Raw genomic sequence first — 26301 nt, 5'->3', positions numbered from 1 at the left:
GGGAAAGGTGGGATGGGGAGGCAGAATATAAACTCTTTATGTTTGTTTCTATGTTTGAAACATTGATTAACGTTCAAGAAAATTGAACAATTTTTCAAACAAATAAATCTGTTCTTCATGTTGACTTTAATACATTGGACTGAAATTTTGAGTGGAAATAATTTTCAAATTTCAGAACATTAGAAACTAATATTTGAAAAAAAAAGATTAAAGAAGGATATGAATTTTCTTTTCTCTTTGACGACTTTCATCCTGATCACTGACCAGGGACCTCCTGTCATGTGTTTATGTTGATGTTTCCATGTTCCCTTCCCACCTTGACCCTAATACACTTTAGGTGTCTTAAAGAAAATCATTTCTCTTTTGCCTCCCTGAAGTGATAATTTTAACTTTTTCTCTTTGTGTTTTTCCCTTTTTTAATTTCATAACAAAATTAAATCTACATTTTAGTCTCAAATTTTAAAAACACATGAATGAAATGTTTTTTAACTAAGGTCAAACACAAATGAGTAACATAGACTGGGTAGAATAATGCTAAGGTGACCAAATTGAGAATGAGCTAAAATTAGTGTAAAATGAAAATAATAAAAACTCAGATTCTGTGAGTATATGTTCCAAAAACACTAGATTTAGAAAAACAGGCAACAGACTGTGGGCCATAGTCTATAGCAGTGAATATAATTAGAACAAGTTTAAATCTCAGAGTTCAGGTGGTGTGACAGTGACTCAGTGGCAGAATTCTCTCTCCTGCCATGCCAGAGACTTGGGTTTGTTTCCCGGTGCCTGCCCCTGCAAAAAAAAAATTAAATAAAATAAATAAATAAACAAACAAATCTGAGTTCCCAGGTTCCCTTTGTTTTTTCTATTTTAAAAGATTTATTTGGAGAAGTTTGGCGAGAAAGGACTGGAGAGGAATTACTCTCAATAAATATCTGGCTACTGAGTTCTGGGTTTGCTCCAGTTTTCTCCATTAATCAATTAGTGAACAATTAAAATCCTTCATAGGTTCTGCCTGACCTGGCTCCTACTTACCTCTGACCTCTGTTAACACCTGTCTTGTTGGTCTTTGTTCCTCACCTATCCTGCCCTTCTCTCTATTCCTCTGATAATGTCAGGCTCCTCTACAACCCTCTGGTTGCCCCAGTGTCTTTACATTCCTCTCACTGCAAATGTCCCTCCTCCCCATTATGGAGGTAATGCCTGCACAAGTTTTAAACCCTAACTTATATGTCCCTTCCTAAAGGAAACCTTCTCAGATAGGGTACAGCCCCACCTTATCACCGCCAGTCACCAAGTCTAGGTTCATTGTAGGTTATCACCCACTCATTTCCTAGATGGGTTCTTTTAAACATAATCTCTGTTATCAGTTTTGGAGACCTTGAGAATCAAGGTGCTTTTCAAGTTCTTTTTGTGAGCCACTAATACCAGATTTATAGTTTACCTGTTATGGTTTGAACATTTTCCTTTTCACATTGATTTACGCTTATAAAAGTGTTTTTAAAAAAATCGATAATACCTCTTGAATTTGTCAGTTAAACATAAACACACCACACACATACACACCAAAAGCAAGCTATATTTTAAAATCTTTGGTATAGGTTAAAGTAGGTTGATAAAATTCACTGAAATGGTCAGTGGAAGATGAGTCAATAGGTAAAACAAAAGTAACCCAAAAGTGATAATTCTTGAAGCTAGGTGTTCGGTATTCTATTTTGATATATGTTTGAAATTTTCCATTATAAAAAGTTTACAAATGAACTATATAGTTTTCTATGGACTATTTCTTTTTCTCTTCTTTTTTATTTTCTAACTAATGGTACCTATGTGATGGTTTTCTTTTTTTTCTTCTTCCCTCAGAGTGTTGAATTTAATTTTGTTCTATGTACAATTCCATCATCATTATTATTGCACTGTAGCTCAGTTATGACTCCGTAATCAGCTTCTCTTTACTCTACTTCCTTGAGTTCTATTATCACCTACTCTAAGGAGCCATTATTTATTTTGTCCCTCAGTGCTTTTTATCTGTACCTTGTCAACTGAGGCATTTAACCAATCTGCTGTTATAATGAATATCTTGTTTTACTATTACCTGACCTATTTTTTTTTTAAATGATTAATCAGAATATCTATGGCTACAGCGTGAATTTAGTCAGAGCAACAAGTTACATGTGTTCCTAAAGGGAACAAATACTTACCGCGTGATAGCATATGAATAATAACTTTTAACTTCTTTGTTAGCAAGATAATTGTATATAAAGAGAGAATTACTAATCCCACGCACTGTACAGCTGATATATTTTTAATCTAACCCCAATCCTAAATAACATTACTTCAACTTCTTTATGACAGTTGAGCTAAAATAATCATTTTTTAAAGTATGTAAGGGAATTTCTGTAATACTTTAAATACAGTAATATTTTTGCCTTGTTTCTATTTATATTGCCTGGTTTCTGTCCTTTCTGTTAGGCTTACGGTCTAGGAACACTGCCTCCCGGGGATTTTACTAAATTTCAGTGGTGGTAGAGGTCCTCGTGCTGGCACAGGCCTGATCTCACTCAACAGATTCTTGTTCAAATTTGTTGCACAGTTTTCAGTCCTGTTTAAATCAGTTGAGCGCTTTATAGATTCTTTTTTGAAATGCTGAAATTTTGAAAGATTGAATTATTAATGGTTATTGCTTTGCTGAATAATTATTAGTGATTATTGCTTTGCTGAAGCTGAAAATAAACTATGTTCTAGAATAACTGTTTAGTGAAATGGTTTGGGAGTTTTGTTCTGAAATGGAAATAAAGACTTGAAATGTTTATGTAGTATTTTAGGTCCCTGTAAGACTGATTTTTTTATTGGCTACAAGGGACCAGTGTGCTACTTCTGGTATCATTTCAGCCAGTATACCAGTGTAGGCTCCTAGGCTTGGTATCCTGCCAGGTAGGTTAGTTTCTAAGATAAGGGAGTAAGAGAGATCATTTTAATCATTGAGAAGCTAGAAGCCATTCCATTACTCCTTCAACTTCTTCCACTTACTCTTTGACTTACCAACTGTAAGCTACACCTGTCCAGTCCTTGCCACCTGTCTTCCCACCTCAACAAAAGACATGTTCTTCTTCTCACCTAAGGTCATTTTCTCTACTGTGCTGTGTCATGTTTTCTCCCATCTTTTGGGGATCTTCATCTTTTCTACCTCTCTAGTCTCTATTCCCAATCATTGTCTCTCTTCTGTTTCTTTAAGTTATTAATGTGCTCATATCCTTTCTGTCTTAAAACGAATATTCCCCTACTCTTGTGATATCCTCTAACTATTGTCTTCTCTCCCTCCTTCCCTTCTTGGTCAGGCTTTCTGTCCTTAGTATTCTTTCACTTCAGTAAGGCTTCTGCTATATACTGCAACCTGCCCTGCCCTTGTTACTAATTTGAGTGGATGCTTAACATGACTTGATTTCACTTGATTTATCAGTGTCATTAAATAATTTGACTCCTCTCCTTGAAAATATTCTCTTGTCTTCCATGACACCATTCTTTTAAGGGTTTCTTTTTACCTCTTGGGTCCATTGTAGACTTCCTTTGTTGGCACCTTAAATTTGGTGTTTCTCAGGCTTACATCCCTATCACTGCTCCTAGGTTTGTAATATCACTCTTGTGCTGATGACTCTCAGAGTGATAACTCCCACCTTTGTCTTTCTTCTGAATTCTAACTGCCCTACACTGGCCATCTTGCCAGGGGACCTTGACTTTTACTTATCTGTAACTATAGCGTTTTCTCTTTCTGTTCCCCTGAAACTGTCTGTTCTTTTGTAGTTCTTATCTTGGTAAGTATCACACAACTGTTAGTCCAGAAACCTGGAGTCTTGTCATTCCCTTACTCCCCACACTCAGTCTTTAAGTCCTGTTGATTCTGTAGTCTCAGCAGATCTCAAATCATTGCTTCTTTGCTGTCCCACTACTGTGTTGTTGGTACATGTGTTGTCATGTCCACACCTTTGATTTGGCTTACACTCATTTGTTCTCCAAGTCTCGGTTCATATCACTTCTCCCAGGAAGCCTATCCCGACCAGGCCTCCACTCAGTCTTACTATGGTCCTCAGCTTCTTTGCATGTCTTTTACATAACATTTATCAAACTATGTTGTAATATTCTCACTTGACTGATTCTCTTCCAAAGACTATAAGTTTCTTTCAGACAGAGATTCTATCTCTTTCGTCATAATATCACTAGAGAGTTATCCTAGTTAATGGAATAAGAGTAGATATTTAAATGTTTTTTGGATAAATGATTGATTCCCTGAGAACAGTTCACTGCCAAAACTTCTCAAGTCTTTGCACATGGACAAAGCATTCCTATTCCATTTCTTCCTTGCAAATGGAAAGCAAAATATGAATTGAAGAAATTTTTTAGAAAAAGAATATATGCTATAATAATGTGAAAAAACATTTTAGAAAAACTGTTTCTTCTGTTAGTGTTTCTTCTGTTAACATTGTGAGGTATAATCTTTTTATAGCTCTTAACTAACCATTGTTTTAAATTTGTAGTCTTTAGACAGCTTTACCTCTAATAGTGGACCATTTCAATGTTACTTGGGTGACGATCCCAGTCAGCCCTTGGAAAATGCTGGTTGTCCTGAAGATGTGCCTCCTGGAAATGGCAGTATTGGGGATATGCAAGGGTTAGCAGTCGAAGGAAAAGGTGAAGTAAAGCGTGGAGGAGAAGATGGCAGAAGAGACAGTGGCGCGCCCCACCGTGAGAAACGGGGTGGAGAAAGTGAAGACTTCTCCAGTGTCAGAAGAGGGAGAGGTGTGTATTACTCCTTTTGTACTCACTGACTATCTTTGTGAATTAATTGGTGAAACAAGGTCTAGTTCTAGATAGGAAAGTGCTTCAGAATATATGTTCATTAATAAGTATTTAAAAATAAAGAAATGCTTCAGAAAGGTGAAAAATAAATGAATAGACAAAGGTATATTGGGCAAAGGTATATCAAATTTTATAAAGTAAGGTGTGTGATCTTGATGTCGTGGAAGAGTAAATTCAGGGCAAGAAGCATTAAGACGAAGAGGGTCATTTATAATGTAAAAGTATATAATAAAGATGTAAAAATTATGAATGTATTTACAACACAGAATATAACATCAGCGTTAAAAAACTGCAGAAGATAAAGATGTAGTAGGTAGACTTTATATCAGAGTATAAGGACAAAAATAAGTAGGGATGAAAAGGACCTCAACAATATCATTAATTTAGTAAATCTAATTGGTAATTCTATCACACTATATATCATGTAATCAAATAATATAACAATGGAACCTGATCATTCTGATTCTAAATTCTTCTATTTGTAACCCTTATGTCATCAAGCAAGAAACCTTGGACTATAGTTCTCATTTACAGCCACCATCATCTCCTATTTCTACATTTGATCCCAACATAAACTTGTATGTCTGGCCCCTGGATGTCATGCTTTCTCTTTTGAGAGCTAGGTCATGGTTTTCATTTTTTTACTGACTGCAGGAAATCCTAAGTTTGTTTGGCTATTTTTATTTTCTTCCTATTCCAGTGGAAGAAAATAAAAATAGTGGTTAAATAAAAAAAGTGGTTAGAATACCCTTTCTGACTGGTTTTTGTTTGTTTGTTTTAAAGGCAATAATATTCCTGCTGAAGAATATATTGTGAGTTTTTGTGGTCTGCCTATAAAACTGACACTCCTTAGCTTCTTGTGAAAATAAGTTCCAAACTATCCTTTCCTGCCCCTGACTTTATCATCCTCAGTTTTCCTCTCTCCCCTTTCTAGTTTCTACTTCAAATAAGCCAAGGAAATCTTTCCAGTCCCCATGTCTGACCTACTCATTCCATGCCTTCTCTTTCTGTATGCCTTTCTTATTGTTTGAGATTATCTTTTTTACCTTTTCTTCGCTAATATTTGACTATTCCTTCCTTCAAAATTGAACTTTAAAAATAGTACTTTTTGGAAGTCTTTTGTGATGAATCACATTTCACTTTGAATCAAGGGGTTAATACCCTTTTATTTTCCTTTTGCTGTTTTACGCATTCCCTGCTATCAGGAGGTTCATGTGTTCTGCACATACTATATGCTCAAATAAATGTTGGCAGCACACTGTAAAGCAATAAGCAAAAAGTAGGGCCTGGGTACTTCTAGGGAAAGATCATCACATGTGCATAATCATAAAACATCCTCCCTTAACGTGACTAAAAGAATAATGATTTAAAAATCAAGGCTTATGGCAATAATCCTGAAACTAGATAAAGAGTTTACCCTCATATAGTAGATTTTGCAGGGAATTGGCAGAGAAAAAAGACAATTAGAAATAAACTAAAAGATCAGTCCTGAGATATATAGGAAATTGTATCCCATCCTTTGTAGAAAGTGGTGCAGGGAGGAGGGTGAATCAATGATATTTTGAGAAATCCCCTCAACTTAGTGGAAAGCAGATCAGGAGCATTAGTAACTCAAGGGGAAAGATCCACAATATCCTGCTGGGAACCTTTTGGGTAAAGAACCAGAAGGATTTTAAGGCTTATTCATATTTTACCTTCTACTGGTGTTTGGGAAGAATAATCAGATAGAACTATTCATCCCTTGTGATAAAGGCTAGAGAAGAGGAGAAAATAAACAGGGGATTAGGTAGCCCAACATATGACTCAAAGCACTTTACTTCCACCGTGGGACAAGCACAGCCATAGCCAGAGCTAGAAGGAATTGGGGTTTGTTTTCACATTTGACCTCCCCCTTCCAGGTCTAACCAGAAGGAAGTTGGAGTAGGTGAGGAGGAATAATTGCTCAGAGAGAATTGTTTCTGTGCCAAAGCCCCAGTGGTGGGAAAGTTGTGAGGCACTCAGGTTCCTTGTCATTTGAGACATACACTATGGTCCAGGGGGAGAACCCCTAGTGTGGGACATTGAACAAAGTTAAAGAAAAGAGAATGCACACACAAAATCCACTTTTATCTTATCCCCGGCAGCTAGTCCCTGTCAGAGGAAGAGCCTAATGCAGAAATGCAATGCATTAATATCAAGCCTACAAGCTTAGATTCTGAGGGAATCTACTAAGTGAGGTAAGCGAGGCGAGAAACATACTGTTTAGACAATTAATAGAACTGCCCCCATCACAGATGCACAGAAACAGACCTGGAAACTAGGTGGAAATTGTACAATCAAGAAAAAAGGGAAAGGAAGGACAGAAGCGCATACTATACAAACAAAAGATGAAGAATATTTTAGAAGAGCACATAAAACCAATACTCCCCATTCAAGGAAAAAGAATATAAATTCTTACTAACAGGAGGTCAGAGCAGAGAATAAAGTAACAAATTGACCTGAAAAGAGGAAATTGCACAGGTAAGGGAAAATTGAGACATAAGTAATATTATTTATGGAATTATAAATAGATTAGAAAAAGTAAAGAAGGAAATTGATGTGGCAGAATCACAAGTCATTCATTTATTTCAAAGAAGCAGTTCTAGGTTTTATGAATATGAAAATGAATATTTGTTTAAAATGGAAAAAGAAAAATTACAATATTTTATTAGAGCCTTGGAGTTAGGCAGGTTACTAGAAGTATTTATGTTAAAGCCTTCCTAATTAAAACCTGACTTTGCCACCCCACCTACAACACCTGACAACTCCCACCCCTTACCTGGGTGCTGTAAATGTTAACCTGGAAGCTGAGCTTCATTAGCCTCATAATAAATCTGCCTGACATTAAGCCCATATTATTGAACACCTTCTCTTTGTCAGGCTGCTTTCTGGGTCCTGGGGAGACTGTGGTGAGCACGGCAGAGTCCCTTCTTCCATGGAGCTCACATTAAAGGGGAGCCGAGATAAATAAGCAAACAAAATACATTTCAAATGGTAGTAGGTGAAGAAACTCAGATTGGGTCATTGGACAATCACTGGAGGTGGGGATCACGGCAGCGTGCAACTGGTCGAACTTGTGTTCTTTGTGCAGATTGATTTGAAGCTACATGTTGTACACAGTGCAGGGTGAGTGCCCTCTGGGAGATCATCACAGAGGATCTTTTTTTCCCTGTAAATTCCATCCCAGTAGCTGGGCTCATGAAGGGCCACTTCAAAATTTACTTCCTTTTGATACAAGAGTAGAAGTCTTGAAAGAGGCATCAAGCACCTCAGTGTACTTGCTGGGGTTTACTTGCAAACAGCTCCATTTGTTTCTCTAAAAATCCCAAAACTGCTCACTGCAAATTCAGGTACTGAAATCCTTCTGTTGAAGAGTTCAAAATGCCAAAGGACAGCTAGACAGATGATTTCCTACTTATTATTTTAAACAAAACAAACAAAACTTACCCGTTATATTAGCAAACACTTAAAAATTGTAATATTCCACTTCTGCAAAGTTAGGGTAACATGGTGTACCTTTTATACACTGCAATATAAACTGTTTTAGCCTTTCTGAGAAGTAACTGGCAACATCTTTTAAGAATCTTGCAAAATATCCCTTGACCCACTAACTGCTCTTGAAATCTGTCTTAAGAAATGAGCAGAAATTTAGACAAGAATTTATATACAGAGATATTCATTGCAGTGTTATCTGTAATAGCAAAAATCTGGGACCATCTTAACTATCTGAAAAGTAGGAAATGGTTAACAATATTACTTTTATGACTTTGTTAGGGACTCTGTATAGCCATTTAAGTGTTTTTGGAATAAAAATGTAAGGATGTGGATCAATGTTCATAATAAGATTTAAAAAGCAGGGCACAAAATCATAGATAAGAGGTACTACTGATTTTGTTAATATACACATAGAAGAATAATGGAGCAATATGTAGCTAAACCTTCATAGTAGTGAGATTTCAGTATCGCTATAAGGAATATGAAATTTATAATAAGAAAAACATATTTTAAAAACTTTTGAGTGTACTTTAAAAATAATAGAATGATGATATCCTTTATTTCCTGGAAAATTTATTTTATACATTGTTTACATCTTAGATTGCATTTGTCTTTACTTAATTTAAAGTGATGAATCTAATTTGAATCAGCTGATCTTCCAAGCTATCATGCTTAAGCTGTGTCAACAGCATTTATTTGTATTAATGATAAATATTTCCATCAAAATTTGCCTCTGAAACATATGCCATTTTTAATTTTGAAATGTCGGTTCTTAAGATACACTGTTTGAAGCTACTGTGAGCTTCTCTATTTCACAGTGCAATCAGCATATGACTATATAATATTAGAAAATATTGTTCATAAAATATGTTGATAAAAAACAATAAAAGTTAAACAAATTAAAAATAAAATATATTGATATATGATAAAGATCTGATTTGTGAGTGTGTATGTGTGTGGTTACTTTTTTTTTTTCTTAGAGGAGTTTATTTAAAAAGATGGGGTTACCTTTTTGTATGTGATGACATTTTTTTTTTCCCCCCAACCTGGGCAGGCACCAGGAATCAAACCTGGGTCTCTGGCATGGCAGTTGAGAACTCTGCCTGCTGAGCCACCGTGTCCCACCTGTGGTTACTTTTTAAAATGTGAAATAATGAATAATTAATTTTCTTAAAATAAAACATAGGTTAATAAAAGAGACAAAAAAAAAACTTTGTGTGCATGGGTAGTTTAGGGGTAGAATTCTCGCCTACCATGCAGGAGACCCAGGTTCAATTCCTGCCCATGCACCCAAAAAACAAAACAAGCATTGTGAACAAAATTTCCTGTGATAAACATGTAACATATCTACCTCTGTATATGTGTGTGTAGAGATTTAGAAATATGTTTGCGGAGACACATGCAAATAAAAAAAACTGTTGGTAGACTTCCAATGTAATGAAACTGAAAATGACCATAAAACGATTAAACATAGCTATTTAGGAACCTCTATTACTCTAAAGAAGCAGTGTTCAGATTTTTTAAATTGTATTATTAGTAGAGAATCTTTTTTGTTGTTGTTGTTGTTTTTTTGCAGAGGCGACCTGCAACAAGGAAAGGGCATCCCTTCCCATTAGTAGAGAATCTTTAAACATGTATCCTGAATATGTCTATTATTTCTGTGTTAGGTGTATTTAGTTCTGTACCCTGAATATGTCTATTATTCCTGTATTAAGTGTACTTAGTTATGTACAAATATATGCATTGTAAAACTAGCAAAACATTTTTAAGTATATCAGTGTAAATAGACTTTTATATTTACTTCTTTTTAACAAATGTTTACTTCTTTTCTCTCTGTAAATTATTTTGGGTATTACCTGCTTGCTTACACTCCACTTTGGAGATTTAGTATTCAAAGAAATAACAGAAAGAGGAAAATGAATAAAACCTACAGCTTCTACTTTCATAAGAATTATTTAAAACTAATTTATTTTGTTCTGTTGAAATAGGGCATAGGATGCAACATCTGAGTGAAGGAACAAAGGGTCGACAGGTGGGAAGCGGAGGAGATGGAGAACGCTGGGGCTCGGACAGGGGGTCACGGGGAAGCCTCAATGAGCAGATTGCTCTAGTGCTCATGAGATTGCAGGAGGACATGCAGAATGTCCTACAGAGACTTCATAAACTGGAAACACTAACTGCTTCTCAGGTCAGCTTCCAAATTTATCTTGTCTTCTTCCAGTTGTTGATCCTGTAAATTAGTGTGTAAATCTCTGTTATCAGATTATGCAGATCACTGAATTCTAATGATTCTTGAAAATAAGAAGGACCTACTTTTGAAAATATTAGTTAATAAAAGATTAACTTGAAAGCTAAATGCCACTTAAAATATTATCAGTTTTCATGGGGTGCCAAGATTGTTCAGTGGTAGCCTTCTCATCCACCTTGCAGGAAACCTGGCCTGTGTACATTCTCACCCCCCCAAAAAAATTAACAAATGGTCCTGTATTTACAGGAGACTCACATGGAAAAAGAATGAAATGTGACCCCCACCATACAGCCTACAAGAAAAAAAGTCAATTTTCCAGAGTGTAAAATTAGCTTTGCCATATTAGATATAGGAGTTGAGTGTCATGGTATTAGAAAAATAAGAATAGTTTAATAGTGCAGCTTGGAGGAACTAATAGAGACCATCCTCTTGCCTAAAATACCAGTCTTAAAAGAGTTGGTCTTTAGTAGTAAACATTGTCCCCTATCTTGGCTTCTTTTTAAAATGCTGGTAGAGATAATAGGTTACTAATCTTGAATGTTAATTAGTTTTAGGATCAGAAGAAAGGAATTTAGAGTTATAGCTTGACCTACATTTCCTGGAAGATCCAAGTGTAAGGAACCTTTAGAAAAGGCAGTATAGCTTCTCAATTGCAGAAACTCAAGCAGAGCCCAGATATCCTGTCTCCTATCCAGTGTTCTTTCTACTACATAAGACTGCTTTCCTGAATTGAATAAAGAAGTACTAAATGGGAAAATTAAGCTTTGCTCACACTTTCGACTGGGTCGTGGTGTTTTCTGCGCTTAGATACAGAGGTTTCACATGGCTGCTAGAGATCTTCCCCATTTGTCTCCTGACATATGCCATTTGAGTACCACTGCCTGGAGAGAAGGACACAACCAGCCTGCTGCCTGACCTGACCTTCAGACATGTTCTGACAGCTAAGCATCATGCTATAACAGATTTAAGAAAGATTATAAAGGTTAATCAGAGAAAATTGTCCCATTCTTAATGTGCTTCCATTGTAAGATGAACACATTAGCTTTGAACCTTTGTGAAGAAACTGATAACTGCAGCTTTTCTAAACAGCCTTTGTGAATGCTTTACCCTAATAAATAACTTATTCAGGTTATCTCAAGGAATCTCAGTTACATCTATTTAAAGGATTCTCAGTTGCATTTTAAATTTGTCACTTTGTGCCATTCTAGGCTTTAGGGAGTCTGTGAACACACTGAAATAATATGCAAACTTTTATGTGCTTTTGTATTTTTGAGGGAAGAGTATCTGTTGCCTTATCAGATCCTCAGTAGGCTCTATGATGCAAAAGAGGTTAAGAATAGTCCTTTAAATAATTGACATTTCTGGCTTCAACACGTATGTATAGGCGTTGGTAACAAATGCACTATTTTATGTATGTTTTTCATGAATTAATAAGTCTATTTTGTATGTGTTTGACAAATAAAAAGGATATTAGCTCCATTACCCCATGAAATGATCCCTACCTTGGTATAGAACTTTTTGGGGGGAGGGGGGGTTATGCTATATGGCAGGGTCACATTTCATTCTTTTTTTCATGTGAGTATCCTGTTTTTGCAGCACCGTTTTTTGAATTTGTTTGTTTTTTTGTTGCATGTTTGTTTGTTCTTTTTGGGAAGTACATGGGCCAGGAATCGAACCTGGGTGTCCCGCATGGCAGGCGAGATAGAACTGTTTTTTAAAAAACATATGAGCTACCACTTATAGGAAAGCTCAATTCTTAGTTTAGAATTATTGAACTTTATTGTTACTGACAATATGTTTTTTCTTGTTCTGTGATTTTCTAAAATAATACTTTGTATATTTTCCATGTTGTTAATGATATTGAATGTCTACTAAAATTCCTTTTTTTCCAGACATTTCACTTTTTTACTCATATGTAAAACAAACTTTAAAAAACAGGATTCTGATCTGTTAAAGCCTTTTTCTTCAAATTTGTGTAATTCATGTGAATGACTCTTAAAATACCTAGTTGATAGTAGAGTAGGAGTGGATTTGGGGATTGAAGGGAGCCTACTAAGTTATGTGCCTTTACTTGGCAGAGGGAGAACTTGAGAGCTGAGAGGGTTCACTGATTAGTGCTGAACCAGGACTATAACTCAGGTCTCCTGATTTCTAGCATAATGCACTTTCCAATGCTGTCAGCTTCCTGAGATATATTATTTTTTGCAAAATGGCTCCTTTGATTCATTCACACTTAGTAAATATTTGTTGAATGACCATGTAGCAGATCCCTTTCTAGGCAAAGGGTACAAAAATGAAAAGGGAGCTCGTACAATGTGTAGGCCTGGCTGGAGCAAGCAAACTGCAGGGCTCATAGCCCAGCATGGCCAATTAACTGTGTGATCTTGGGTCAGGTGACTTAACTTCTCGGTGCCTCAGTGTCCTTCTCTATAAAATGGAAATAGTTATTACTGTTTTCTCATGCTTATCTCATGGATGGCTTGTTTTCTCCCTTCAGGAAGCTTATAGCCTTAGAGAGAGCCAAATTTAAACAACTCCTAGTTTCCTTAGTTCCTTTGCAGTGGTTACTATTGTGTGAATTCAACATGAATTTCAAAAACAGTTCAGTAATCCTCTGTTTTAATCTAGCAGTAGAATAACAAAATGATTGGGCTTTTTCTAATTTCTAAATTTTTCTAATTTCTAATTATGTAAAACTACATAAAACCTACTTAACATATGAATACTTGTCTTTAAACTAAAGAAATTATAATACTATTTCCAGTGGCTGTATCTGTTACTTCTTTAGTGAGGGTCTTTCAAAATCTTCATTTGCCTTTTCAAACCTTTTGTAACTCTTAAAAATCCATTGATAGCTCCATTTAGTAGCTCTAGTTGACCTTAGCATTTGTTTAGTAGCTGCTGCTTTAATGGGGAGTGGTAGTATTTGCCACATTTGGGTTTCGTCATCTGTAAGTTTCATTTCCATTCCTGAGTGCACTGAGTATAAGGTGACCTTGGATTAGTCATTAGCCACCTGAGAGCTGGGTTTTGTAAATCTGCTCTTTCTTCCATCTAGTTTGGAGAAATGCCAGAAAGGAAATCCTTGGTTGAATATCGTTATGCCATTTATCGCATAAGAGTAATTAGCGTGTATTGATGCTTTTAGCACTCAGAGTGTATAGCTTGAGTTTGCTAGGACTGTGCCTTGTTGTTTAGTACCTTAACTGTCTGTAGGGACTGAGGCAACATCCATGGGCAACTAAGTGATTTTTCTCTGTAAACCATAGTCGTTCTGAAGTCCTTGAAATCATATTATCCCGTAACAAAGAAATATAAAAGACCACCTTCCCTCCCCACCTCACCCCCCACTCCCACACCCTTCCTTTTGTTCTCGTTTAGTCTCCTTCAGTTTACTGGCTTCCTTGTTGTTTCTTGAACTTGAATTTAGTAAATATTTGTTGAATGGAAGAGTAAATTATCTCATAAATCTTAATACTATTTCTCTAAGGCTTATGATAAATGAAGAACTAATATCTAGCCTAAGAAAGTTTGTGTTTGGGATGAGCCAAATTATAATCAGATTTCCCTAAATTATTCTGCTGTTTTTCTGCTTAGTTTAGCTACTTCTCATTTAAAAACATGCAACATTAAAAGTTCATTTCTCCTATCTTTCTTACACCTCCTCTGCTACATCTTGTCATGAATTTCTGATACACATTATGGCACATAGTTTTTATTTAGTCACCAAGGTTACATTCTAATTTTTTTTGTATATTTTGACATCTCCGGGAATCAGTCTCTGGCATGGTAGGCAAGAAAGAACTCTGCCACTGAACCACCATTGACCACCCTATTCTAATTTGTTTTTAAATCAGTAGTTTGTATGGAAATTAAGAGATCAATTAAAAATTGAGTAGGAAATTGAGACGAATATGAAAGCCATGAGAATTTAAGTTGATTTGAGGTTTATTTAGATAATTTTATATAATTTGAACTAAAAAATATAAGGATCAGAGGTATTCATTTGGCTAGCAATTTTAAGGACCTTGTCATTTGGTGGTATGGATTTCAGGGTAATCAGAGCACAATTTGCAGATAAATAGGTAATATATTAGTATTTCAGCCTTTTTCTAAAAAAAAAAGGTAAATAAAAAACTTACTGTATTTTTTTCATTTTGACAAAACTAACGTCATTTGTATATCTAGGCAAAATCATCAACATTGCAGACCAGTAATCAGTCTCCCTCACCGGTAAGACATTTTTTTCTGAAATCTAAATGCCAGGGTTTCAAATAAGTTATAATAAATTCAGATCATATGAGGTCTTTAATGCATGAAATGAAATCTATCCTTTAGAATTTAGAAGTTAAAGAATATTGTATTGTATTGAAGTCTGAAATACTCCTGAAAGTCTGTGCTTTAAAATATGAATTATGCTTTGAAATGCAAAAAAAAAATCTCCCTCCCTTTAGCAGGAGTGGAATTCATTACTAGTTACATATTTTCAAAATAATGAATGAGATATGTTTTTATACTATACATACATTACTGAAATAGATTGATGACTAGCTTATTTTATTTTCTCAGAGACCATCTTGGTGGCCCTTCGAGATGTCTCCTGGTGCATTAACTTTTGCTATTATATGGCCTTTTATTGCCCAGTGGTTGGTGCATTTATATTATCAAAGAAGGAGAAGGTAATAATATTTGCTTACAGTTTTATAATTCAGAGTGGTGTATAAGCTCTTATGATCTGTAGTAGACAGAGTTTTCAGCAGCAGTTAAGGGGAGAGGGCCATTTTGTAGATATATTATCATACTGAAGATTCTGTACTGATCCTAAGATTTCCACTTCCTTGGAAATGCTGTCTTGTGGGTTACCAGGTACTTCTTAGACTTCAGATACTGTCCCTTGAGAACATCTGGTTGATTTGTGCACCTTTGATTTAGGCAACAACAAGAAAATTACCCCACGTTTCTTAAGTTTTTTGGCTTGTGAGAAAAGAATGCTCTTAAAGTGTGACGTTTATTTTGGACCCTTTGCTAATAATTACAGGAAAATGGAGAGGTAAACAAAACCCAGAAAGCCTCCCACTCTCTCTGCCTGTGAAAAACAGACATTGATTATGGGCATCATGATAAATTTTCAGCCCAGTGACTGACTATTTCTAGAATTAGAGATTATCTAGCTGGGGCCAGGCTTCCAGTTTGAGATGCCAGGAAGATACCCTGAATAGGTCTAAGAATAATAAATTGGAATGCCTGAAAATGCCTTGAGACTATCTATATTAGGAATAAATAGCTTCAGGCCAAAACTCAGGGGATCAAAACAATGTATAAAGCATTTTTGTTGTTGTTGTTGTTACCTTGTAAACTGAACTACTTTCTCTGAATGGGAGAATAATTGTTTCCCTCACTGACTGCACTGTTATTGCTTTTTGTTTTTTTCTTGTTATTTCATCACCATTCTCCATTAGGTAACAGCAGATAGAGAAAAGAAATCGGGTATTTGCTAATGTGCTTTTAAGTGCACACTTAAATATGTGCAGTAGAAACATTTTTTTAGAAAGTGTATGTTTAAGTATTTATGAGCATGTTTTTCCTCTACCAAAAAAAAACCCAGGTTTGTAGTTTTTAAGCTTAATAACAATAACAAACATTAAACATTTATCCTTTTGTTATGGGAAAGGGACAAGCAGCCCTCTGGTATAAGTGCTGTTTATAGTAGATAAACTGAAATACTTCTGAGTTTGGGTATATGGGTTGTCTTCCTTGTTCTTTGCTTATATTAAGTCAGTTTGATTTATGTTCATAAATGAACTAAGTAAGTTTTCTGGTTCACTAATGTTTTTGAAATACACCCTTCCACTTGGAAAAAACTTTAGTTAGGGTTTCAGGAGCTTAAGTTGCTGTGTCAGCTTTATCTACCCCTTTTCAAATCCATTTTGTGTGTATGTTGTTACAGCAAAGATATAGACCTTAATAGACCTTAATTTATAAACTTCTTTTTCTTCCTTTCTCATACTTAAAAATTGTCCTATGATGGTTGGGTTAGTGGTCTACAGTGTTTTAAATTCCAATTTAATTGGTAATGGAAGGAAAAAAGAATCAAATCTTTTTCAGTATGTTGTAGTGCTAAGTTTAAGCAAACAAGGCACAGTGACACTAAATAAACGTAGGCATTTACATATTTTGCAATACATTTCAGAGTTCTTTTCATGTTTGCATTTGGAGAGTTGGGGATTAGAGAGTAGAGAATTTTGGCATAAGACAAAACCAACCCTGATGCTTATTTTGGTTAATAATTTATTTCATGCTTAAGGTTGAAGCAGTTTGTCAACTCATTAAAGATAAAACATTAAATTCTGCTTTGGCAATTACAGGAAGTTGGAGTTTTTCTAAAAAAAAATTTACTAGTAGAAGAATAGTAGAAGGTTATTCACCATTTCTCTTAGGGATCCCTTTCAGTTGTTCACAGATGTCTCTGAATGAAGAAACTCCTCCCTATTTTTAATGTTCTTTTTCGTTATTATTGAATGTTTATGAAATTTTCACTATACGCTAAGTATTTGATCTTCCCAAATTACAAATTATTTCACACTAGGCAACTGCATTTTGCTGAGGGATAGCACTTTTATGTATTATTGGCTTATATAACAGATTAACTGGGCTTAGAGGTAGAGCCATATTTGAAATGGAAATAAATTTTAGCCTCGAGGAATTTAGGCAGTGTTTAGCAGTTATAGGAATGAAGACTAGAGCAGTATGTATGTTTAGAAGAGATAGGTTCCCAGTTAGAGATAAAGAGAAAGCCCTGGAAATCTGATTGGGAGAGGAAAAGCATGTTCCCTACTCATAATAGGGACCGTCTGATGCACTTGATAGCCCAGTAGGTATATAAGCAGATATATTTGTGATAAGCTTTTTTTTTTTTGCATGGGCAGGCACTGGGAATCAAACCCAGGTTTCCGGCTTGGCAAGTGAGAACTCTGCCTCCTGAGCCACTGTGGCCCACCCTGTGATAAGCTTTTTTTTTTTTTTTTTTTTTTTTTTTTTTTTAAAGAAAGACAGAGAAGGAAGGAAGGATAGAAGGAAGGAAGAAAGGGAAACATCTTTATTTTATTATATTTTGTTTGTTTGTTTGTTTTTTTTTTTTTTACATGGGCTGGGGCCGGGAATCGAACCGGGGTCCTCCGGCATGGCAGGCAAGCACTCTTGCCCGCTGAGCCACCGCGGCCCGCCTGTGATAAGCTTTTTAAAACAGTATTTTCCTTTTTTAATATTAAAAGTAATACCCTTTTAATAGAAATAATTTAATGTGCCCTTGTGATTTTTTTTCCAATATAATAGAATAAAAATTTTAAAGTAAAAGATTTCTTACATTATTAGTGCAACAGCAGATCATTTGTAAGGGAAGAGCAACACTTGCAGACATCTTGTTCAAAAACAGCCCCTGACCAGTCTCGTCAAAATTATCAACTAATTACATCCCCCTATCCTTTAGTCAACCCCCTTCTCATCATGAAAAAGTCTGAACAGGCATTGCCCAAAGATCCCTATAGATTGGGAAAAAGATCAAAGGAGAAGAAGGAGTTATAACAGAGAAAATAGGATTTAACAAATGAATATGACTGCTGAATCACTATATTGATATTTCTTTTAGCCTCCACGTGTTTTGGAGCAGCTAGAAGGAAAAATCTGAAATAGTAGAATGGTAACCCATAACAGACTTTGAAATCTGTTCTGTAACTACTTGTTGAAGTGAACTTTGAAAATTATTGCTTTTTCCAAAAAAAAAAAAAAAAACCCAGCCCTTGAAGAGCCTTGTATGGTACCACCTCTCCCCAGTGACCTAGCCTGATAGTTAAATACTGAAAACAGACCCTTAAATCCAGAAGTCTTCTGTCAAAGTATTACTTGGAAGGGAAGGGTGTTTCTAGCCACCCTTGTCTTTTTCAGTCTGCCCTCTGTTTTCCTGGCCACCCAACCTTCACTGTGGATGAGTAGAGCCAGAGAGAGGCAAGGAGCTCAGGCAGGGGGACCTGCCTCACATGGAGCCTGGGGCAGACAGAGGTGGGAAAGAGGCCCACACAGAGTTCATTCAGCTGCCTGCTGAGGAAGGGAAAAGGCAGAGAATATTCCTGTTCTCTCCTATTCCCTCATCTGTTGTTTTCTGAAACGTTTCTTCTCTTATCACACCACACTCTCCATTTTTGCAAGTTAAAAACCAGAGAAAGATCTCATTATGAAACTGAAAAAATTCTTAGGATACAAAACATAAAGGGACAGTGATTCGTTTTTATTCTGTTTCCCCTTACAGTAGTCAGGGTTCAAAGACCAAGTTGTCAGCTATTTTAGTAAATCTGCTCCACATGGTCCTTGGTAAGTATTGCTCACTGTTCTGGAACCCTATGACTAAGACTTCTGGTAAACTTCACTCAGGCAGCTTGTCTTTAGAACCTTTAGAATCACCCATATCTGTCTTGTCTTTGTCAGTCATTTCAGTTTTCTTCCTCCAGGAGTCTATTTTCTTTCTGCTACCAGGGATCTCCTGTGGAAAATTGATGTGATTATTTAAAATGTCACTCCTGCTAATGGGGTTGCATAAGAGGACTTCCAGATATAAGAATGAATCTGTAATGAAAGGGTTTCAGGCATTTTGGCACTCTGTGTGTGGGGAATGGTGCAGAGACTTTACCGCGGCCGGACTTCCCAGAATAGTTCTTGTCTTTTGTGCTAAAAAGCCCACCCTTCTCACATAACCCGTTCACTGTGCTATTGTCAAAACCATGGCACTGTGCAGATCTGAGCTGCTGGTTTGTGAGCATCCCTTGCACTATGAGCTCGCTGAGGTCTGAGAGCCTGCCTTATATCTCTCTGACTCCCAGTGATTGGCAAATAATATATGACAGAGGTTTTATTAAATGAGTAGTCTAGGTTGTGTGCAACTACCATCCTTTTGTAATTTCCTTAAGATTTTTGTTTCATAACTTGCCCATTTTGATAAAATTATGAAATAATTCCTAAAAATATGAATTATATAAAAACCAACCAGAAATGAATGAGAATCTAAGGAGGTTTGAAAGGAGGGATGTTAATTTAAATTACTTCTGAAAACTGGTAATTTTAGTACTTGCTGTTAGATCTTTCCTATTGGGCTATAAGTCACATGAAGTATGATCATAATGATCATTTATAATTTGTAGTTTTACTTTGAATTTGCATATAATTATTTTTATCATTCAGAGAACTCTTTGGTATGGATGTGTTTCATATTTAGGTTGCATATATACTCATGGGAGATTGATTTTTACTTTCTTTTTAAAGAAAACTGACCTGAAGGAAATGGTGTTTTACTTCAGAAGACTACTGGGCCTGGATGACCTCAGAAAGAAATGAATTGTGGAGTTCACAAGAAAATCTTAGTTCGTAATGATTACATTTCTTTTTGTTGTCCAGTAGTTTGGTTTGTGTATACACACACACACACACACACACACACATATATGTATATATATGCGGTGCACTACACAAATGATAACATTTTAAGGACTTATATTGCCGATACTTGAATAATCAATCTCAACTAGATTATAAGTAGCATACATAGATTTACCCTACCCTTAAACTTGAAGGACATTAAATTATTAATTATTGTTTGGTAATATGTTTACCTGATTATCTCCTATAGAGAAATTTAAGCTGCTTTTCAAAGGTACAGTTGTGATAATGAGATCAGATTTATTAATGGCTATTTTTAGTTTGCTAAAGTAAATATGAGAAAGAATACAAACCAAGAGTGAATTTCAGCTGAGATAAAATTGACTTTATATCTTAGTCACCTGACAGAAAACTGCAGGGTGAATCTTTTCCACAATTCTCTTTGTGGACTGCCCAGAGTACTTGATTTCCATAATCTTTTCGTGGGCATTCACAGCTCTAACTTTGGTGTTCGGTCATCATTGTTAAAAGTAGAGCCCTACTTTGGCTTGGGTTTTACAGATGACTCCCAGATTAGGCATAGCCTGTGGATGGAAATGAGGAAGAATGGGCCTAATGGAGGTTTGAAAATGTATTCTGAGCCTGCAGATAACTGATATGATTTTTATTCAATCATACATTTATTCGTTGGTAATCCTTTTTCTTTAACTGAGGATATCTAGTTTCTGCTTCATAGGGTGCTCTGAAATATAAAATGAAAACTTATTTATAATGTTTTTACAAAGGTTAACATGAAAAACAAAACATTTTTCTGCTAATAAATTACACAGACTGGACTCTTAACCTCATAGTGCCTCAGTTTTTCCTTCAGGATATATTTGAGATGTATGTACTGCACAAGGGTATTGGAAGGACTTGCAAGCTAGCAGGCAGATGCTTCTTTGTGGATAAGAATACCCAAGCTACACAAGTTTAGTCTCTCCTCTTCCTTCCCAGAAACGTAGACTGAAAAGAAGACTGATTTAATCAGCTCCTTGGAAAGCCTTGTTTGGAAAGTCAATTCCTGTATCCTTCTAAAACTTCATACTCAAATTATTTAGTAGATAAATTTTGTGCTTTTAAAGATTTCTCAGATTCAAAGGCTTTATAGCAAATATTTTTTAAGCATTCTCAGTATGAATGATGTTAGGTTTGGCATCATGTGTTCAGAGTGTTTTAAGTAAGAGTGGAAAAGTTAATCTATCCCTCCTATACAGAATGCTTCTTTGTTTGCCTAAAGAAAAAAAGTATAATACAATTTGCTTTTCCCAAGACTCTGATTTTCCTTTTGTTTTTATGTAACAATTTTTTTTTAATTTTTAAATCCCATCTTGATTAAAATGTGGTCGATCTAAAGGGACCTACTAATATTTGCTTTTTAAAAAACTGTCCTCTCTTTATTTTGGGAGAAAATGAAGCAAGTATCTGAATTATATATAAAAATAAAGTTTAGACCTGTGGATCAGGAATTATTTTTAAAAATTAAATATCAATCTGGTTTCAAAAGATGGTAACTTTTCTCTTAGAGTATAAATAAATAAAGTGCAAATTCAGAATGTAAGCAGTTGTAATTTGTTTTGAATAGTCAGGGCTAGCTAGCTCCTAGGGGTAATCACTTGTATCCTGTTCCAAAGTCTTATTTTATAGTTTGAAAAGCACTTTGCACACTGTTCTTGTATATAAATATAATGATGTAATTATAAGATATAGTGTTACTGCTTTGTTTAAAAAGAAACTCATTTTAAATTGACAGCTCTGGTATTTTTTTAATGATCTGCTTCTTTTCAGTTTATTGTAAAACTAAATTTAAAATAAAAGATTAATGAGAAATGATACTGCTTTTATTATTTATTACTATTGAATGGGCGGGCCACGGTGGCTCAGCAAGCAGAGTTCTCACCTGCCATGCTAGAGACCCGGGTTCAATTCCCAGTGCCTGCCCATGCAAAAAAAAGAATATTCCTATGAGAAGTGGATATGTACTAAGAATTAAATGAGAACAAATAGTAGGAATGATATCAGGTAATTGTGCCTCTTTTAAAATAAAGCTATATTCTTAACCCTAAGTTGAGAAAAATAAACTGGGATGAAATTTAACTCAGTCTTTGCTTGAGAACGTTATTGACCCAGGCAGAATCTTATTTTGAATTCTTTTGTTTTTAATTATATAATGATACATTTATTTTTATAAAGTAACAAAAATTTAGCAATAGATTTGTTTATTGTACTGTGAAAATGGTCTCGGTATATGTGAGAAACATATACTTTATACAGCATTCAAAATGGTTAAGACAAAAGACAAACTAATTTTAAACTCAATCTTTATTTAAGGGAAAGATTATAAATTATTGGCTGGAATGCTTTCAGCATGAACTCAGATTCTAAATAATAGAAAGCATGAAAAAGTGCAAAAGATGTTGGAGTCCAGTAAGCCCACACCTAAATTGTAACTGTAAAGCTACAAGGACTTTTTGTTTATATACTAGGTTTTCTTCTGAGGCAAGTTGATTTTATCTCCAAGGCATAAGGCCATTCCCTGACTCTTTATATGAATTCTTATGTGGCCAGTAACAGAGGTCTCTGGTCCCTGATGAATTGGCTTCTCAGTGCTGACATTTGCAAACACATTCCTCTATGGAATGGGCATAGAGGTTGATTTCTGCAAAGCCACAGAAACCAGAAAGGGCCTTCTTTTGAGTGAGGCATTTCATGTTAGTTGCCTTTAACATGTGCTGTAAATACTCATTAATCAGTTATGTTTGTATTGACCGTTACTTTCTTTTCCAATTCAACTTTGGGCCACATCTGATGAAATTCAGCATCAGTGCAAGTTGCAGCCTGGACATAGTCCAGGATCTCAATGTGGATGTCACTGAGGAGCACACAATTTCTGTCACTTGCAGCTCCAGAGACATCATAAACTACATTACCAAAAATTATTCAATTTTCTATCGATGCTACTTTGACATTAGCTTTAATATTTATGTAATCATGAGGAACAAAAATCAAGGGAGATGGCTTTTCTACAAATGTCAGATCCCTTAGAGTAGCTAACTCTAATGTGCAGTTCTGTAAAGTATCACTGGTTTGAATCACAACAAGTACCTCCAAGACAATGTCATATTGGTTGACATGAATATAAGCTTCTGCATATACAGGAGTTAATAAACCTGTTAACTGGGTGACCTTGTTAAGTTTAGATGTGAGGGGGTCTGCTGCCTCTTTTCTCTGTGTGTTACCCATTGCTGCCAGCAAATTCTGCTGAAACTGATATTCCTTGCAGTTCATCTCATCCTTAGCAGTTAGTTGCATGAAAGAAATGGAGTCATCAGGCTTTACTGTCACATCTTCTTTTCAGATTCTTTCTTCTGGGATAATACCTTTCCTTCAAGTTTAACAGATAACATGTGAGAAATGGACTGTCTGTTCCTTATTAAAAATGTCATTCATGGGCGGGCCACAGTGGCTCAGCAGGTAGAGTTCTCTCCTGCTGTGCTGGAGACCCGGGTTCGATTTCCGGTCCCTGCCCATGCAAAAAAAAAAAAAATGTCATTCATTAAAGGTGAATGCTCAGACAAGACCTTGAGGCACAGGGAAATTTTGATCTATATCATCATCTGTAATTGGCTTCTTAGAAAGAGAACTGCCCTAATGAAGTATGGCGGCCGTGAGTAACGTAGCTTCAGTAACAAAATAATTTTGTTTCTCCTTCTCCTGAACCAAAGCTATATAGTGCAAGGCAACCTTAGTCAGATTTGTGGCAAGGGAGGCAGCAACAAAGAAATCTCCATATAGAGGGAATCCTCTCAGGGGAGGTGTTTCTTCCTCTTGGTGGGTCAAGAACTGCCAAGAGCACTCTGCATTGCATAGGTGCCCATCATTTACCGATTTCTGAATTGGCCCCACAGTGATTTCCTCAGGTTTTCATTCATCAGCTTCTTTCTTTATTTCTGACTCTACAATTGGGATCTTCCGAAAGGACCTGTGGACTTCAGTCATTTACTCTGAATGTCCTCCTTTGTACTACAGTATTCTCCTAGGATCCATAATGCTCCTCAGTAAATCTTGACTGATTAATAGCATGAAAGACTTCAGGCATCTTTCAACAATGAGCATTCTCAGATTATCAAGGCTTTGAATGGCTTCATGAATAAACTCCAAGACATCAGCAGCTGCTGCTTCATTATTATCACTGAGAAGCTCCATCAACACAGGAACAATCTTTGCAGCCAAATCTGGAAATCAAACAAATGCAACGTTTGCACATGAAATTGTATTTGTCAGTGTCTTCATGCTCAGACACATTATTTGTTTTAATCACCTCTTTCTTCAGGATAGTAACCAGCTCTTGAACATTCCTAGAAGACACAAGATCCAGGGCTTATTGTAGAGTTTTGTTGCATACTTCTAAGTCTGGTGTGCTTAATGTTCTTAGGATATCCATAACCAAATCCTGTAATACTGTGTTCATGAGCAGGATGTTCTTTTAATTCTATCAATCGTTCCAGAACTTTGAACTTTACATTGTTGTAATTCTCCTTAACAATTAAATCAGTTTAACACTGAGAAACTGCCTTGATTGCAGTTGGTGCACTAATGGTACGAATGTTCCAGCAGTTCATATTTTACAGCAGGGCTAGGGCTAGATGACTGTAATAAGTTATAGATGCAGTGAATGAAGTGAGCCCTTTCTGATGGATTAGCATGACAGACCTTATAAATGAGTTCACCAATAACCAGTTGAAGAATGCTTCTCCAAATGTTTGAACTTAATCTATACAAGTGTTAGGTAGTCCAAAACTCTATCATGAGCTACATAAATAAGCATCATAAATGCATTCCTTTTGCAACTTACATCCTTCTCATTCACCAGAAAATCATGTATCAGTTCAGGAATATCAGGTATAAGATGTTCAAAATTTCTATAGATAGTATGGAGAGCCAAAACAGCATTTCTTCTAACATAGTTGTGATGTTCCAAACTAGCACAGATAGCTGGCATTAAATTTTCTAGCAATTCTGCTTTGAATTTGCAGAGAAGACAAAGAGAGGGATCCTTAAACTCATTAGGCTGCTGAAGATCCTTCCTGTGTGCATCACATACGAAGATCAATTCATGTAAAAATCTTCCATCTGGGCGGCCACGGTGGCTCAGTGGCAGAGTTCTCACCATGCCAGAGACCCGGGTTTGATTCCTGGTGCCTGCCCATGCGAAAAAAAAAAAAAGTCTTCCATCTGGAGTTGTTTTAGGAACAATTTCCAAAAACACCAAAAGTAATTATTTGATGGTGTGATCTTGAAGAGGTAGCACAAAATTACTCATGGCCATCAGAAATCCAGGAAGTTTTTCACCATTGAGAATCATAATGATTCATTTCTTAAAAGCTTCAGGCTTTGACTTTGTATCTCCTTTTCTTAGGTCATTTTTAAAGCTAATTTCAGATGTGGTTCTGAATCCATTGGCACGTTAACATATAGCACAGTTCTCAGCAGCCATCATGGTTTCCGATTATAATCAATCTGATACAAGATTTAAGGTTGACAGATGCCCGAAAATCTGGCTCCAAGGGGCAGCGGCTGGGGCAACAACAGGGCTGTCTATTCCAGCTCCAATCTTTCTGCTTCTCAGTTCTTGTTTTCCCACTAAGTTTCTCTCTCTTTTTTTCCTTTTTATTTATTTATTTAAAAAATTAACAAACAAAAACATTAACATATCATTCCATTCTACATATACAATCAGTAATTCTTAATATCATCACATAGTTGCATATTCATCATTTCTTAGAATATTTGCATCGATTTAGAAAAAGAAATAAAACAATAATAGAGAAAAGAAAGATTATACATACCATACCACTTACCCCTCGCTTTCATTTACCACTAGCATTTCAAACTAGGCTTATTTTAACATTTGTTCCCCCTATTATTTATTTTTATTCCATATGTTCTGCTCTTCTGTTGATATGGTAGCTAAAAGGAGCATCAGACACAAGGTTTTCACATTCACAGAGTCTCATTGTGAAAGCTATATCATTGTTCAATCATCATCAAGAAGCATGGCTACTGGAACACAGCTCTACATTTTCAGGCAGTTCCCTCCAGTCTCTCCGCTACATCTTGAACAACAAGGTGATATCTACTTAATGCATAAGAATAACCTCCAGGATAACCTCTCGACTCTGTTTGGAATCTCTCAGCCATTGACACTTAGTCTCATTTCCCTCTTCCCC

The 26301-nt window shown here is 35.8% G+C and overlaps 1 protein-coding gene and 2 pseudogenes across 6 annotated transcripts in view; 1 reads left to right on the top strand and 2 right to left on the bottom strand.

Moving 5' to 3' along the window:
* ACBD5 (acyl-CoA binding domain containing 5) overlaps positions 1-20875 on the top strand; it is a 48641-nt gene extending 27766 nt beyond the window's left edge. For 5 of the 6 annotated variants that reach the window (XM_077153259.1, XM_077153249.1, XM_077153251.1 and 2 more), the window contains 6 exons: positions 4527-4788; positions 10350-10549; positions 14798-14842; positions 15179-15288; positions 18912-18973; positions 19919-20875. In XM_077153259.1, coding sequence (XP_077009374.1) covers positions 4527-4788; positions 10350-10549; positions 14798-14842; positions 15179-15288; positions 18912-18973; positions 19919-19926 — 687 coding nt within the window. In that variant the 3' untranslated portion in view covers positions 19927-20875. The remainder of the gene's footprint in view (positions 1-4526; positions 4789-10349; positions 10550-14797; positions 14843-15178; positions 15289-18911; positions 18974-19918) is intronic. The other variant, XM_077153238.1, reaches the window with a different exon arrangement.
* A 1557-nt stretch (positions 20876-22432) lies between these two features.
* LOC143677394 (coatomer subunit beta pseudogene) lies at positions 22433-23491 on the bottom strand (annotated as a pseudogene).
* A 575-nt stretch (positions 23492-24066) lies between these two features.
* LOC143682798 (coatomer subunit beta pseudogene) lies at positions 24067-25244 on the bottom strand (annotated as a pseudogene).
* Positions 25245-26301: the final 1057 nt, after the last annotated feature.

Source organism: Tamandua tetradactyla, chromosome 1 (genome assembly GCF_023851605.1).
Source record: "Tamandua tetradactyla isolate mTamTet1 chromosome 1, mTamTet1.pri, whole genome shotgun sequence".
NCBI lineage: Eukaryota > Metazoa > Chordata > Mammalia > Pilosa > Myrmecophagidae > Tamandua > Tamandua tetradactyla.
The sequence above is the reverse complement of the archived record's forward strand: the minus strand, read 5'-3'. Positions and strand labels throughout refer to the sequence as shown.